This window comes from Mya arenaria, chromosome 15 (assembly GCF_026914265.1).
Source record: "Mya arenaria isolate MELC-2E11 chromosome 15, ASM2691426v1".
In the NCBI taxonomy this organism is placed as follows: domain Eukaryota; kingdom Metazoa; phylum Mollusca; class Bivalvia; order Myida; family Myidae; genus Mya; species Mya arenaria.
The window spans coordinates 9372408-9388712 of NC_069136.1; the positions used below are offsets into that span (position 1 = coordinate 9372408).

The 16305-nt window shown below is 32.3% G+C and overlaps 1 protein-coding gene across 1 annotated transcript; it reads right to left on the bottom strand.

The window, feature by feature from the left end:
- Positions 1–2420: 2420 nt before the first annotated feature.
- LOC128220176 (uncharacterized) lies at positions 2421–5528 on the bottom strand. Its single transcript, XM_052928452.1, has 4 exons — positions 5520–5528; positions 5121–5256; positions 4426–4596; positions 2421–3993 (listed from the first exon to the last, which is right to left on the bottom strand). Exons 1-4 carry the CDS (start codon positions 5526–5528, stop codon positions 3890–3892), a joined length of 420 nt encoding a protein of 139 aa, XP_052784412.1. The 3' UTR covers positions 2421–3889.
- Positions 5529–16305: the final 10777 nt, after the last annotated feature.

Here is a 16305-nt window from a genome sequence, read left to right on the forward strand (position 1 = left end):
AGCCAACAGTGTCACGTGTGTTGACTGAAGTTATTAATGCTCTGTCATCACCTGCGTTGATTAGGCAATTTATTAGGTTTCCAGGTAGTGTTGAAGAATTCAGACGGAATGCCGTGCAAATGCAGGGGATTGCACGGTTTTCGAAACATTGCCTCACCCAATCAACATGAAGAAATTTATGTCAATAGAAAAGGAAAACATAGTATAAATGTTCAAGTTGTTTTTGACGGATGGTACAATATAATTGATGTTGTTGCACGCTGGCCTGGATCCGTGCATGACAGAAGAGTTTTAAGAGAAAGCTCGTTAAACAACCTTTTTGAGAATGGCCACATGCCACACGTTTTCCATCTGCTTGGGGACAGCGTCTATCCAGCCAAAAGGTGGCTGCTTACCCCTTTCCTAGCTCCGCAAACCCAGGCCGAACAAGCCTATAACAGGTATGTTTCAAAATTAATTTAACTCTGCATAATCTGAAATGCATAGTCCTACATGTATTGATCTTGTAACATTGTGGTTGATTAAATTTTGAATAAATTAAATTGAGAGCCCAAATTATTTTATTCTGTTGTCTGATCTGCTAGATGTAATTGGAATCAAAACAAAAATTTATGCAACTTTTAGATAAACATTACATTAGCAGCTCAATTTTTGTTTCATACACACAAAGGCTGTTTCATCAATAATATTTATTGCAGGAGCCACAAAGTCACCCGAGCTTTGGTTGAGAGAGGGATAGGTCAGTTGAAGAGGAGATTTGGCATTCTTCATAGGGAAATAATCCTCCAGCCAGTTAAAGTCTGTAGGTGAATTATAATATAAGATGAACAATTTAAGTGTAACCTAATTTATTTGAAATTTAACTTCAAATAAAAATATCACAATGATAATATGTTACAGAATATAGAATACAATTACATTAAATAATTAATTGTAACACTTAGTACTTAACTCATGTACAGCAATACATTATAATATGAACAAGTTTTTTTATGAATGTTAATTCAATACGGAATTCAATATTGTTGGTTAAGTTGTGTAGAGTTTCAGTATACATTCATAATAAATTTTGTATTAAGATTTAAACGGTCACACAAGTGATAGTATACACATTAAAGGAGGAAAGGAATTGCGCTTAAAATCATGAAGCTAATTTTTTAAAATTCTTATGTTAGTTATAACTCATCAAATACATATATATAATTATTAGAAGTAGTTATAACTAATGTTAATTATTAACAGAAGTTATACATGTATAATATATATATATATATATATATATATATATATATATATATATATATATATATATATATATATATATATATATATATATTATACATGTATAACTTCTGTTTTAAAGGCTAGTCATTGCTTGTTGTGTTTTGCACAACATTTGCAAGCAGCGAGCCATTCCCATGGCAGCTATAGAAGACAATAATAATGGTGGAAATGGTGATGATGGCAGGGTGCAGCCTCAAGCTAACAATCTTGTTGGGCTAAGATACAGGACCACTTTGTTTCAACATACTTTGGTAAAATAATTTTATTTCAACATTAACATTACCAAGTATGCTTTAGCATCTTTTGTCATGTTATGACAATGTTTATAAAATGTATTCTTTTGTTAAAAGTAATAGTAAATAAAGTATCAATGGCACATTCAATAATGTATCTAAGAATTTGTTTTCAACGTAAAATGCTATTGAACAAAATACAAATTCTGCTCATGAACACTTAATCTTATGGCTTTTTCAGTTAAATATATAACCCAAATGGGGAAAGGCAAATATTTTTTCCAGTATATGGTCGCGTGTGTCTTTTTGCTAATTTGGACCCCAAATGAATAGGGTAAATTTTGATTCTGTAGGGGAGTGGTATTACATGTAGTTTAAAGTAGTTTCCCCCATATAAGTTAAAAATGGATATCCCTTGAGTAAAATGTACATAGACTGATCAAATTTGGAGCCTTACTCTTGAAACATAACTTAAGGTATGGGTAAAACACTGTTGTGCAGAACACAAGTTGCATAATTTCTGCCATCAATGAACAACAAGGTGGATTACCAAATACTCGGTACCTGCAAGTTAACAGTAGTTTTAATCAAAGACTTAAAAGAGTATAAAAAATACATAACTATGTTCCATAATAAAAGTGTACTAAAATGTGCTGATAATTGGCAACAGACATATATCGGATATTAAGAATGTAGTTAGAGGTCCTTTACTGTAATCTCTTTCCAAATTTAACCTGTCAATGCCACAAAATTTAACTTAAATATTTGTATGTAATTTTAATAAAATTTGGCATCAGCACTCAATGTGCATATTGATCTTTATTGTTCTTTTTTTAATTGCTTTGCTAAAATAGCCACTTCTAATTCTAATGTTCTCTTTTGCAGCTGCCTGATTGCTTTACACTCCTGACAGCAACATTGATTGCATGATGTAGAGGTTGTGAACACTTTGGAAGTCGTGCTAGCCTCAGGTCTTAAAAGATGAAACGTGGCAGGAACCTCATCTGCCTCCAACACTGGCTGATATGTCCTGGAATTACAAACTAATTCTAAAATGTGCTATCATATTTTTGCAAATCTTGTAAAAAAGTCACTATGCTGACTTGTTTAGAATGTGAGAGTCATTTTTAAATGTTTTTCCCAACTTGATCATACCCGAGAATGTCTGTGATATATTTTGGAATTGAACCTGGTACCAAATTGGGACTTTCGAAACTTTGGGAAAAATACAAAGTTATGTTTGAATTGAAAGTATAATATAAAATAGACCTATTTCTACCTTTTTATGCATTTAATCTAAAATGGCTACCGGGTAGTCTTATCAAGATGTTGTTATCTTTTTTAAGCAATTCATTGCTGTATTCACTGAAAATCTTATTAATTATTTTGGAAAATATAATTTTATGGGGATTTTTTGGCAAGAGGAAACATCTTTTAAAGCAGTAAATTGCACCAAAAAATCAATGAATGTGTGCTATGTTTTATTTAAGTCCTTAGATATTTACATGTACATGTCGGTATACATCTGAAATCATTTCTGTGTTCATGTTATTTTATATCAATGTGCATTGTAGTGTTATCTCACCCTGTTATATATAAATGTCTTAGTGATATGAATGTCTTAGTGATATCAATGTCTTTGTGATATGTTTGTCTTAGTGATATGATTGTCTGAGTGATGTAAGTCATATAATTGTCTTAGTGATATGATATAATTGTCTTAGTGATAAGAATGTGGTAGTAATATGGATGTGTTAGTGATGTGAATCTGACAGTGATATGAATGTCTTATTCATATAAATGTCTTAGTGATATGATTGTCTCAGTCATGTGAATGTGTAAATTAATGGCAATGTTTGAATATTTTAATGTTTAAAATGTATTGGTTACATTCAGATGTTATTGTTATGAATGTTTAAAAGATATGGATATGTTAGTAATAGCTAAGAATACTTTTTATAACAAAGATGACATCAACAGCTTGACGAAAATGTTATACAACAAGTGACTGTGAGAGATACTTACGTGTAATCATTTACAAACTGATATACAGGCTGTTAATTGAGACCAACATCTGATCTGCTTTGGCTGAAAAATAAAGATTAAAATAATTATTGTTTATTTGAGAAAATGCACACATCAACTCATTTCTGTATATGGTAGGATGTGGAACTTAAGCCTTATAAAATATCATTTTACACCATCTAATCAGTACACATATAATCACATATTGACCCATTTGGTTATTTATTTCAATGGTAATATAGCAAGATGAAGTTCATTGGCATTATGCATTATTGTTGCAGATCTCAAATTTGGTTTGTAAGATATTCCATCTATTGATATATTTCCTGTGTACATGTTGAATCAAATTATTCTGATCCACCGATTCCATCCATGGCACAGCCATCCCTGCCAATAACATCAATGACAGCATTTGTCAAATCTGACAAGGAGGCTGTATTTTGGCCATTTCCTGAAGAAATAAAATAATGTTTTACTTCCATTAACTTTTGATAAATTATTTGTGACTTTTGTACAGTATTGTCATTTCTATTTTTAATTACTGTTTGTATATAATATGAATATCACCAAGTGTGGTGGAAATAATGGCAAGTTGAGAGTTGAGTCATTTCATTTCATTTCAATTAATTCTTAATGTAATCAAAAGTTCATTAACAAAATATTTATGTACATAATAAGTATGTGAAAGTGTCAAAATTCACTTTTTAAATTTATTAATATGTCTAAAAAAGGGAATCAGTATGTAGTTATAATATTACAATTACTATTGAAACTGCAAGTACAGTTGTGATCCTAATTGATTACCTCATTTAATAAATAACATGAATTGATTTAACTTTTTATTTAATTTCAGAAATATATGTAAAATGAGAAAAATATGAACCTGTCAGATGAAGCTGCCTTTTGTAGTCCATGAACTTAGGGCGGTGGACTTGGGTCAAGTTGTCCCACTTCTTAGTTAGAAGGTCTACAGTTCTATGTATTCCTGTAGATTGGACATTGAAGCTTCTCTCAACAGTCTCCCACATTTTTCGTTTCGTCTCTGAGGTGATTCCTTAAGGACAATTTGTTTTATTAAAAAATGAATATACGGTACATGCATGATTTTTCATTATTAATTATCAATAAATTCAAATGTCATGACCAGGAATCCACAACTAGGGGAGAAGGAGGAATTTTCAGGAGCATTAAATATTTGCATGATTATCTACTTTTCATTTACAAATTATATTGACACAGAAATTATTTTAAAATGCCTATAATTTCCGGGCAACAGTGTTTGTGTGTTTTTTGTTTGTTTGTTTTTTTTTTTTTTTTTTTTTTTTTTGGGGGGGGGGGGTCGCACGGGAAAACCTGCAACTGGATTACTTTAACTAGGCAAAAAAATTGTTCCAAATAAATAATTTGCCTATAAATATAATTAATCTATCGTTCTCTTTTATTTATAATATGTTCAAAGTAAAATGAATATCAATGAGAAAGCGTGATATTGGTTATGAATGATATTTTTTTTCTTCATTTCAAGGATAATTTTATCTTTAGTTTTCAATTACTTGGCAAATAACAAGATATACTTACTTGAAGTATAGCCTTTCTTATATAAGGTGTGTTTTGACATGCCGTGGCCACTCTCCTCCCCCATCAGCTTGCAAATTAACAAACATTCTTCTTTTGAAAAGTTTGGATTTCTCTTTTTCTCGTTATTCTCGGCAATCTTTGTTTACATCGTCTGCATAACTTCTACAACGTCCGCGCATTTTTGTTACTATTTTTAACGCTGGGAAAATACAGAATATCTATATTTAGAACCGCGTGCTTGGTGACGAATCTGAGAGTGGTTCTAAGAGAGGATCTTAGAATAAGACTTAGATTTCGATCTTAGTTCACATTTTCAATCTAAGGACCGATTTAAGATTTCAAATTAAGATAAGGATGAATCTAACAGAAAAGGTATTGAATACGGCCCCTGGTTTATACCTGTTGCATAGTTTATACTGGTTTATTGATTTTTTTATGCATTTATATTGCTTTTTACCAGTATAATTGTATCTCTATAGATCCTATAAGACATTATTTTGCGCAAAAATATATGCTATATTTTGACGTTATCAACGTTGACGTCATTTGATGTTGACGTCATTTCCTGCTCATTATATACATACAACCTGATGAAGGCCGAATGGCCGAAACGTTATTTCATAAATAAATAATTTGTGTTGAAGTTGGGCTTCTTTAATTATCACCATTACTAAACAAAGACACATTTTTAGATTCTACATACTGCGTACAACCATCATAGTTCGTTAGTTTTCTTTGAAAATCCCTGAAATTCTTAACACACAACGCGCATTCGTGTAAACTTTTAAACCAAAAGTGACACATATGAAATATTACCGCATGTATAGATGGAAGATTGGAAATAAGAATACATTTTTATACCTTCAATTATAATTGTCTTCCTTTAAGTTAGTATGCGGGGCATTTCAGAATGCCCCGCATTATGTATTTCAGAAAACATAATATACAGCTTGAATATCATCTACAACTGATATAAAATGGTTTATTAACGAATGATTGTATTTTCTGTTGTGTCCAATAAGTGAATGCAATGTGTACGTTTGTATATGGATTTTGGTAGATTTAAAAAAAGAGTTAAATTTTCATTTTAGTTTCTAAAATTAGTTAAATCCTTGAAAACCATGTCAGTTAATTGGATAAAATACATTTAATAAACCGTGAATGCATTTTTTATATTGAATACACGTTGAAATATCTTAAATGGCATTAACGAGCTCATTTTATGCTTTTTCTGTTTTATTTATTGATTAAATTGTTTACATTGAAGTCCATTAATTGTATAACAAAAACGTTCATTGTGATCTCGGTGGGGTTGGGAGTGGCGCTAGTGACCTACCATAATCTATTACATTTTGTTGCTGTCTTAATATATGGCAATGTTGCCGAAAACATTGCTCGATGCATACCTGAAACTCTAACAGTGTTAGCATTAACTTTAGCGGTACGTCTTCCGACGGTGGAAGTGTGTCTACCTTTTAACAATTGAAGATGTCATTGTTTTTTGTTATTGTCATACGTGTTACCAAATCTGAGTACATTATTGTAGCTTAAATTGTTTTGATATATTTGAAACATTAACGCAGACATCGCAAAACTCCCAGGACATAATGAATAGCCAGACACCTAAATCTTTGTAAATTTCGTTAATGTTGTACAGTGCTCTGATGTAAATTTCGTAGCAAAATCATGATTGAACTTACTCTCCTTAAATGTCTTTGGATAAAATATTGACTGTGCTGGAGCTTTGCACCAGGTGCTGGAAGTGTGCACCATTATTAGTTATATTGACATTGGCTTCAGTGTTGAACATTTTTAACTTTTTACGTTTTTACTTTTCATGGAGTTCAGTGAACAGTAGAATCAGTGCTCATGCTCACATTCTATGGGCAAGGAACCACTTCTGCTATGGACGATGGTATCCGTTACATTGTTTCCGTGAAGCTAGTGAAATTCCTTTGTCTCTAGGTAGGCAATGGGGCTTTTTAAATCCACATTTGGAAGAATAGTCCTATTTGAAATTTAATTGATATTAAAAGTGACCCTTAAATTGGTGGCAAGTAGCAACGGAAACATGTTCTCTTAATGCTAGTGATGCAAAATATTAGACATAGTAACAGCGTATGCGTTCTATCTTATTTTCAGTTTATTCATAAAAAATATTCAGATTTTGAACAGTTACTTTGTGTTACTAAGTGTTTTGTACCATTTTGTCAAGTTTTACGTTCAATCAATTATTATAATTAATGTTAAGAAGCATTCATGCGTTGTGGCTGTTATTGAAAATGATAACCATGTAAAACCTGAAGAGCCCAGAAAAACTAAAGTTTGCATGTTTTCTTTATTTTTGGCATAGGCCGGAAATGCTGAAGGCGCCGTCGTTTTAATCAATGGCTTATATTATCTGCAGCCAATTGTATAAACAATGGTAAATAATTACCTCGGTAAGTAAAACCACCGGTAAATTCCGTGGTAATATTACCATGGCGGTAAATACGTTGTATAAAAGAAAATACCAAGGCGGTAAATTTACCAGGGTAAATTTTACCAAAATGTCCCATAATGCAATAGAGTGACGTCATTTTCCCGCATAGCTGTCAGATTGGAGGTATCTTTTTTATAAAAAAATGAAAGTCCACATTCCATTTTTATAAAAAAAAAAAAAATCTAAAAGGCAGGTTTAGTGACAAAATTCATTAAATCGGTCCAAAAATTTACATGGGAAATATTCAACTAAACAGTACAAAGTATTTATAAGCTACTCCGTGGCTAATCAATAAAACACATGCAACACTTCAAGGGGTAGGTTTATTCTGAATTAAGGGGTGTTACTTTTTACTTCATACAAAACGGTCAAGGAATACCGCAGGAAAATGCGAACATTATTGCAATGATATGCAAGTCATAATGACACAATATATCTGAATAACTGAAATTAACTGACAAGCAATTATACTTGCTTACACAAAATACAAAAATATCTTTGAATAAAATTTAATGGCATCGTCCGTTTTTCTCACGCTGACACCTAAGGAATTTATAGTCAGTTTCAACTTGTTATAGAAATGTTTTATAGAATTGATTCTCATTAAAGTGATCAATAATTCATATCTTTAATATAATATGTACCATTGTTTCAGTATTTCATGTATTTGTTAATTAAAGCTGGGGGTCCATTGTTATATTTCAAACTGAAATATTGCTGAAATTAAGAAAATATGTAAGCAAACACCACTGATTTTTTAGTGCAATACAGACACATATTATAAGTGTACTTGATCTTTTCTATACCTCCAATGTGAAATGTCAATTCTTGAAGAATTCCATTTATTAAATGCTGCATCCAACCACTTTGCAAATTCATAAGATTATTAAACTATATGCGACATTTGTATAATGTATCAGTTATGTTTATTATTAATGACCAAATGTTCTTGAATCTTTTTCTTTGATCTTGTTTGAAACATATATATATGTTTGTATAATTATGTTCCTACCCTTAGGCTTGCATTAACCTCAACTTGGCACTAAAAGTGCAATCATGTATAATTAACATAATGAAATTATTTTTAGTGTCTGCTTATTTATGTCATCATTGTTTCTGTTTAAAATAGAATGAAACATGATCTCTGCAGTTATTGTCAGGACTATTTAATTATATTTTTAACTATTTAAAAACTAAGCTGTCTTATTGTTGATGACAAATTTAAGTGTTAGAAAACTTACTCATATAGCCACCATATTTCCATTTTTCAGGAGCATAAAGTCAATATACAAGGAGTGTAACATTTATTTTCTATTTTCATAAAACTATAAATGGTTTTAAATTCAAAATCAAAGTCAATTTTTATGTAGATACCAATAACCAGAATCAGCAATGTTAAACAGCATATAATACACTAGCGGCTCCATGAAGTTCATTTTTAATGTTTTCCTGGCGGCACATTTGTCATATAGCCTTGGTCCTCCACTGGTGGCGATCTGAAGAAAAGTAAAATTATTTTGTTATCATTAAAATTATAATTATGTTGTCTGTAAAAATCAGCTTTATGGCTGATTCATGAATATTTGGCGTGGATATGGAAATGGGGGGGGGGGGGGGGTGACGGCGTTCCCTAGAGGCCAATGTTTCTTTGATTGTTAATTTGAAAGATAAGTTAACAAGAGCGTCGGTAAGAAATGATGGCTTTCACAATAAACAAACCAGTTATTAATATTTTGTTTTCACTCAAATGACAGTATACTGATAATTTACAGAAGAAAAAACAACAACATCTTATTATTACCTCACTGCTCTTGGTGTCTTTAATCATGTTTCTGTTATATGTTCTAACATCACACTGGCTCTGCTGGCTTCCGCTGATGAAAAGCCTAAAATGATTATTCATATTTATTATCACAATTATGAAATAATTGAACATAAATGTGTTAATCACAGAACTGTATATGTAACAGTATAATTTATATACATTTTAACAAACTCAAAAAATTATACTTGGGTATGTTGTCATACCACAGCTGTTGTTTTTATCAAATATACGGTAAACTTTTATATTATCAATGCACTCTACTGTATTTGGTTGTGTGCCTCTATATAAAAGAAAACTGTAGAAATAGACTATAGACTGAGGGTATTTTTCATAGAAAATGACGTCATAGCTGTCATTGATTGAAAATGTTTACAGGCGGTTCAATTTGATTGTAAATATGTATGTGCAATATACTCAAAATATGTGCAAAGTGGGATACACTTCAAAAAAGTAAGGTCGAGACCTGCAATCAAGTGTTGGTCTCGAACCATTGCATTGAATTTTGAAAGACTTCGGAATTATTTAAACGCGAAACAAGGTAAATACATTCTTAAACTTCAGATTTCTTGTGTCACTGTTTTTGTACATGAAATGTGTTCATTGGAATATTTTTAATGCATGAATTTGTCCAGACAGTGGTTATTACCAATTTCTTACCTCTGTATTCCTGTCTTCTATTGATATGGATGTAATGGAACAGTTTTCTATTCACGAAGTTTCAATTTGTCTTTAAAATCGACAAAATGAGTTGTGAATCGAGCGTTTGTTTATGTCTGGTCGGCCATCTTGAATCTGGTAACTGAGACGGTAAATCAATTTACCCACCTCTTGGAGGAGGGTAAATATTACCACTGTAAATAGCTTGGTAAAATCTGAATTTTGTTTTATACAATTGCTTACCGCCAATTTACCAGAAAAATTACCGCCGGTAAAATATTACCCTGGGTAAATCTGTTTATACAATTGGCTGCTGGTCAGGATTTTTTTGCAACGAACTATTTCTATTTTTGTCACAAAATTGCTGCTTCAACTGTTATCTAAGAAAAAACAGTAACCCATTTCCCTACCATATGCGCAAGCATTCACAATAACCTCAAGCAATTGATAGTGTTTTCAAAGTAGCAATTATACTTTCCTTGACAGGCAAGCGACACAGTTAGATATATATGAAAATAAGAAGCACCAAAAATGTTCTGTTGTCATCCCTTCGTACCGTTATACAAGTTTAACCTGCGAATACAGAGATTGCGGAAAGCTATATGTACATATGGCTTACTAGGAATGTCCGATTTGAAAAAGTGTGATAGTAGCCATGCATGTAGGCAATTTGGATGTTAATAACATCTAAAATAATAAGGAAACACGTTGTACGAGAGTCGTTCAGCCTTTCCATTCACGTAAAATGAAACGTTTTGCTAACTACTTTTAAAACCAAGTGAACGTTAACTTGTTTGGTACAAGGAAAGTTCGAGTTGTTCAATAACAAGGTGGCTATAAAACGTTGAGTGTTCGTTTGCTATGCCAACCAGGTATGTATACCTTAAATCATATTTTGCAGGTTTGCATAGACTCGGGTTAAGTAGACGGTAGATATATTCATTCATCTAACAATTATTAGCAAACGACTTGTATGATCGACGGCAATTTTAAGTGTTCCTGTATCTACATATATAAGTACAAATTTAGGATGAGATTTGCATCTAATCTGTTACATCTAATCTGTTATAAGGGAGGTTGCCAAACACTTCTTCGTGAGCGGTACGTCATTTAGTTATATAAAGATTTAGCATGTAGTTGAAAGGAAACATGTTACGTTTGTAATCGACCTCATGCACTTTATTACAGGTATGAGAATGATCTTTGAATGTTAACGATGTAGGCGTAAAGACAATAGAAGAAAATGTACAACTTCAATATTTCGGTTTGTTACACCATGACGTAAAATCTTGCAACCTCATATGATTTAATACGTTACAACGATTTGGTAACTATTGGAATTCTAATTCATATCAGAATTTAACTCATTTAGCCTATGCTTCTTGTTATCATATAACCGATTTTAAATAAAGATTCTTGTATCCTGTATCTTGTTATACGTTAAAAACAAAGGATGAACTTAGATTACTATATCACGACTTCAACATAAATGACGCAATGCCATTAGTCTAGGACTGGTCACGCGGTGACCCCATATATTTTAATATTCGATCACCAAATTTATATCGTACGAAATTGGCGTATATTGTCCGATTCCGATTTTTTTCAAGCGAATATATGAAACTTTAAACATGTTAATAGGTTGTCGACGTGATATTTATATGTTACGGGGTTAGTAGTGACCCTATATGGGAAATGCGACGCGCAGTAAATCAGCTTCGCTCTCACCCGATATGGTTTCCTTTGTGCAGTTCTTTAATTCGACAAATAATGTGATGCTTTTGTGAACATTTGTGCCAAGTCAAATTAAAATCAAATCATGAATGAAACTTGCACAGTCAGGGCACAACAAATCCGTAACCGTACTTAAAAAGTAAAAATAATAAGTTCAAGAGTACATTGTGACCTTGTCGGTTGAGGTACGGACCTGAGTCTTGCATGCCATGTTTTCATGTTGGTCGTAGAGTCTACCCGAGATCTATATCTTCAAAAAAGGTAAACGTGAAATTGGAGTGAACTAAGAATACTTAAAGGATGATTCTGATGTCAAAACAACAGATCACAAATTCTGTCTTGGATAAAACCGAGATTAAAGGTCTCACCACATTGGTTTAAAAATTGTACCAGACATGAATGTATAAATAGATGTATGTAGTGATCATAGCATTTAACCACACACAATATTTAAAAAAATAAAATATTTTCATAATTAAAACATGCCAAACTGAAGTCAACAGAGAAGCAAAATGTCTTCTATCTTAAGGCGAGCTTTATGATTAAAAAGGATAGTCCTCCCACTTTCTAATAATCTTCCTGCCTCCCCACTTCGCGGTCTTGATGAGTGGATGTTCGTCATAAAAATATGTGTTAAAATCGGCTTGTTTTGATCAGGTTATTTTTCACGGAATTATTGCCTCGTGATTTTGTTCACCTTAAGATTGCTGTCTGCATTTTCGCATTAAAATATTGCATTTTAACAAATTAAATTATGATAAAAAAGACGATCCTGCTTATGTCATGCGTTTGGTCTGTTTTCCTTTTACATGAGACATACCTATGCATAACAAATGAAGTAGGCGCCATTTACATTATTCTTAAGTGCAACATATGTTTCAGGTGCGGAAACGGACAATGAAAATATCAAAACATTAAAGGTGCTTTTCGAAATTTCTACGTCTTGTCCCTGTACAATTAGGATAATAATAAACTCCTAATGTCTTCTGGGTTATGTTCTTGCAGACTTATAAATTGAACTTATAAGGCAACGACAACAGATGGTAATGAAAATGTCAAAATAACAAAGTGAACGCGTAATCGGAATATAAGTCGCCTTAACCCTTTCAGTGCAAAATATTAGAGTATTGAATGACGGATTAACACCTTGTGGTTAATTCAATATGAGTGTCTTTCAGAGGAAAAAATGTAATTGCCGACGACATTTAGTAAATGTCATACGAAGAAAAATCTCTTGGCATGTCTATAATACAATCGAATTTTTAACAAACTTTAAATCTTTACATGTTTAAAAATATAATTGAAGGAAACGACCGCAGCATTTTATTGAATGTGTATGGTCAGCATCAATACACAAAATGTAGGGCTTCATGAATCCAGATTCCATGTTTTCATGCTGTATGAACGCATTAGAGCACGGCAAGTTTGATTCAATCTGAAACTAACAACTGCAATCTTTATTAAGACTGAAAACTAATTTTTGCTGGAACTGAAATTGCACACATACTTTATGATTAACTGATAGACTACTATCTGAAATGTTTGATTTGGTAGCAAGAATTTGAACACTTACATCTTAATAGGAAACATTTTTCACAAAGCTTTAATGAAACCGTTATTATTATTATTATTCAATTAGTAGCCGTAGCTTGTGTGACAACTTAATCATTTAGTTTACTTATTTGGATGTTAATAATTCCTTGTGTTGATTAAAATCTGTTTATTATACCTGGTTACCTAATATTACTGCGGTGTACTTTGAAAGGTTGATGTTTGCTGACTTAAAATATTATCAAACATAAATGACCGAAAATACATTACAAAATAACCGTACGGCAGTTTGTGTCATGAAATCAGTTACTGAATGACCATCTTTGCAATCGTTTAAAGCCAAACTTGTTTCTAATATTTGTGTTGATATTACTTTTAAAGTATTCTCTCTGTACACGTCAAGCCGTTTGAAACAATACCACACCCATATGGGGTCACCAAGTATTCTTTTTTCACAAATTTGTACAGTGAGTACCTTAACGCGTGGAGAAAGCCCGGATTTCTCCGACTTAATTGAATCAGCAATATACATAAATAAATCATTTCTAAAGTTTTGGGATCAAAATGTTCATTTTTGAATGCGTTTTTAATTGTGTTTCGGTTCAGAATTTAAGAAATATCCATGGCCAAGAGAATAAAATTTACCATTTACCGAGTTTAAGCAGAACACCCTGAGCGATTATTTGGATTATAAGTATCTGCCATGGCCGAGAGTGTAAGATAGGTTCATTCCGAACCGAGCTTCCACAAAACACCCTGCGCGAGGGTCGGGATGAACCTATCTTACACGAGCGGCTATGGTAGATGCTTTTTCTCCCACCTCAGTTAAACAAAATTAAGTAAAAATGTATTTTTTTGCCGGAACTTTTGTGCTAAGTGAAAATAATTGCTTACGGATATGCAATAATTTGTGGTTGTCATGGATATTCGCGCAATGATTCAGAGTATGTAAATGGTCTGATCGGTCTTTAAATAGTTCTAAGAAGAGTGAAGCATTATTTCTTGAAAGGTGCGTGAAAACTGCTTTCTGGTGACATTTGAAGCGAGAAATAATTAACCCGCGTTCTAAATATTGCCACCAGACAAGGTTTTTATGATGCGCTACAGACAACAGTCTTCAACAAGGGAGGTAATTACAATGTGGTGACCATTAAAAGAAGTTCCATACGGGCATTTTATCTTCGCCTTTGGGCAAGATAAGAATTTCTAGCATGGTTAAATCAATGGATCTTAAGTAGATGAGGTGGGAGAATAATCTATCTTACACGGGCGCTCACGGTAGATGCTTTTTTCCATTCAGTTATGTATAATCAAAATGTATTTCAAGTACTGTTTTACCAACGGGAACATTTTTATCCTTATCAATGGGCAGAGTAAGAATTTTTAGCATGTATACATATTTGTAGCTACTTGTCGATAATGTTTGTCAATGTGCACGTTAATATATTGTACATTACATTAATTGTTTTATCCGTCACAAGCTGGTGAGTTCAGCCGCTTTTGTTGCTAATCATATTACGATACGCAAAACACTTTTTTCTTGGGTGACTTAAATCTTCATCAATTTTCTTGCGCGTCGCCATGTTTTGGTTCGAAGGCGCAAATGAATGTTTTTAACAACACCGTGTCTACTCCAATTATTTTGGTGTGATAAGGATCGTTATATACTAATTAATTATTTTATATTAAAATTTTAAATCTTAAAAACAATCAGATTGTGCTAGAATGAAATATGCTTTCTAGTTTTGTTCGACGTTTGGTGATAATATCATACTTCAGAAAAAACAAAGTTTTAATCATCATAGTAATAATGCATTGTATGAATATAAAACCTGCAGGTTTACATAAAATATATTGATTAATTAATTCATTTCAAATCTTAATATAAATAAATAACATAATGTTTCAAACAATGTACACCATACATTTCGACTCAATGTAGAATATTAATCAAGATTCACGTATTATGTATTTATATATTTGCTGAAGCTGAATCGGCGGAATATATGTTTTATATATATATAAGTCAAGACACCTCAACGATTGCATAGTTTACCTCTTATAAATCATTTTATCAGTTTAAGTTTAACAGGTGGGGACAGGCTTAAGATGACGTTTGCTTAATTAGCATTAACTTAAACTTAAGATGGAACTGGTGCTATTTGTGTTTCAGAGTTCAGCTATTTGTATATAGTGAAGAGACAAAAACGTAACACCACTCTTTTCTCATAATATTTATCTAAAACAAATATAACTTATCACTGCTGTTTTGCTGTCCTAACTTAAAGGTTATTGTGCCGGAAAAACGATCGTTTGGAAAAAAACCTGCTCCAATTGTGTTTTCCAATGCCTTCTTGGCGTTGCCTATTTTTGTTGGTCGACCATGGTCAAACGTCTTTTATAAATTGACTCCATGTATTTGAAACTGCTGATAGTTCAAAGCGAAATATGACAAAGTATGGAAGTACATGTAATGTATTGACAAATAAGTTGAAGCTTTTGCAGCACGGAAACGCTGAAGGCGCCGATAACCTTGTCCTTTAGCATATATTATCCACAATGCATAATTTCAGTTTTATACCCAAATTTCAACAGGACATACAACACTTTCCAGTCACTACATTAATTCACATAAAATTGAAACTAGACTAAAATATGTTCTATGGTTCGTGGTACCTTTTGAATTATCTGAATAAGAACAGAAACCATTTTGACCCGCTTTGTGTGTGATAAAAGGATAATCTTGTCTGCAAATCAGATTCTAATGATGTTATCTTCTCCCACACCCAAGTCTGAATGGACGTCACAAAGATGTGAATTAAAACAGGCATTACCCTATTCAGGTCATCGTTTTCACATAAACATGTCCTTTTAATATGTGTGTATAATGTGTCATTCGCGATTTCTGTCTGCAGGTCGTCTCAAGAACAGTGATT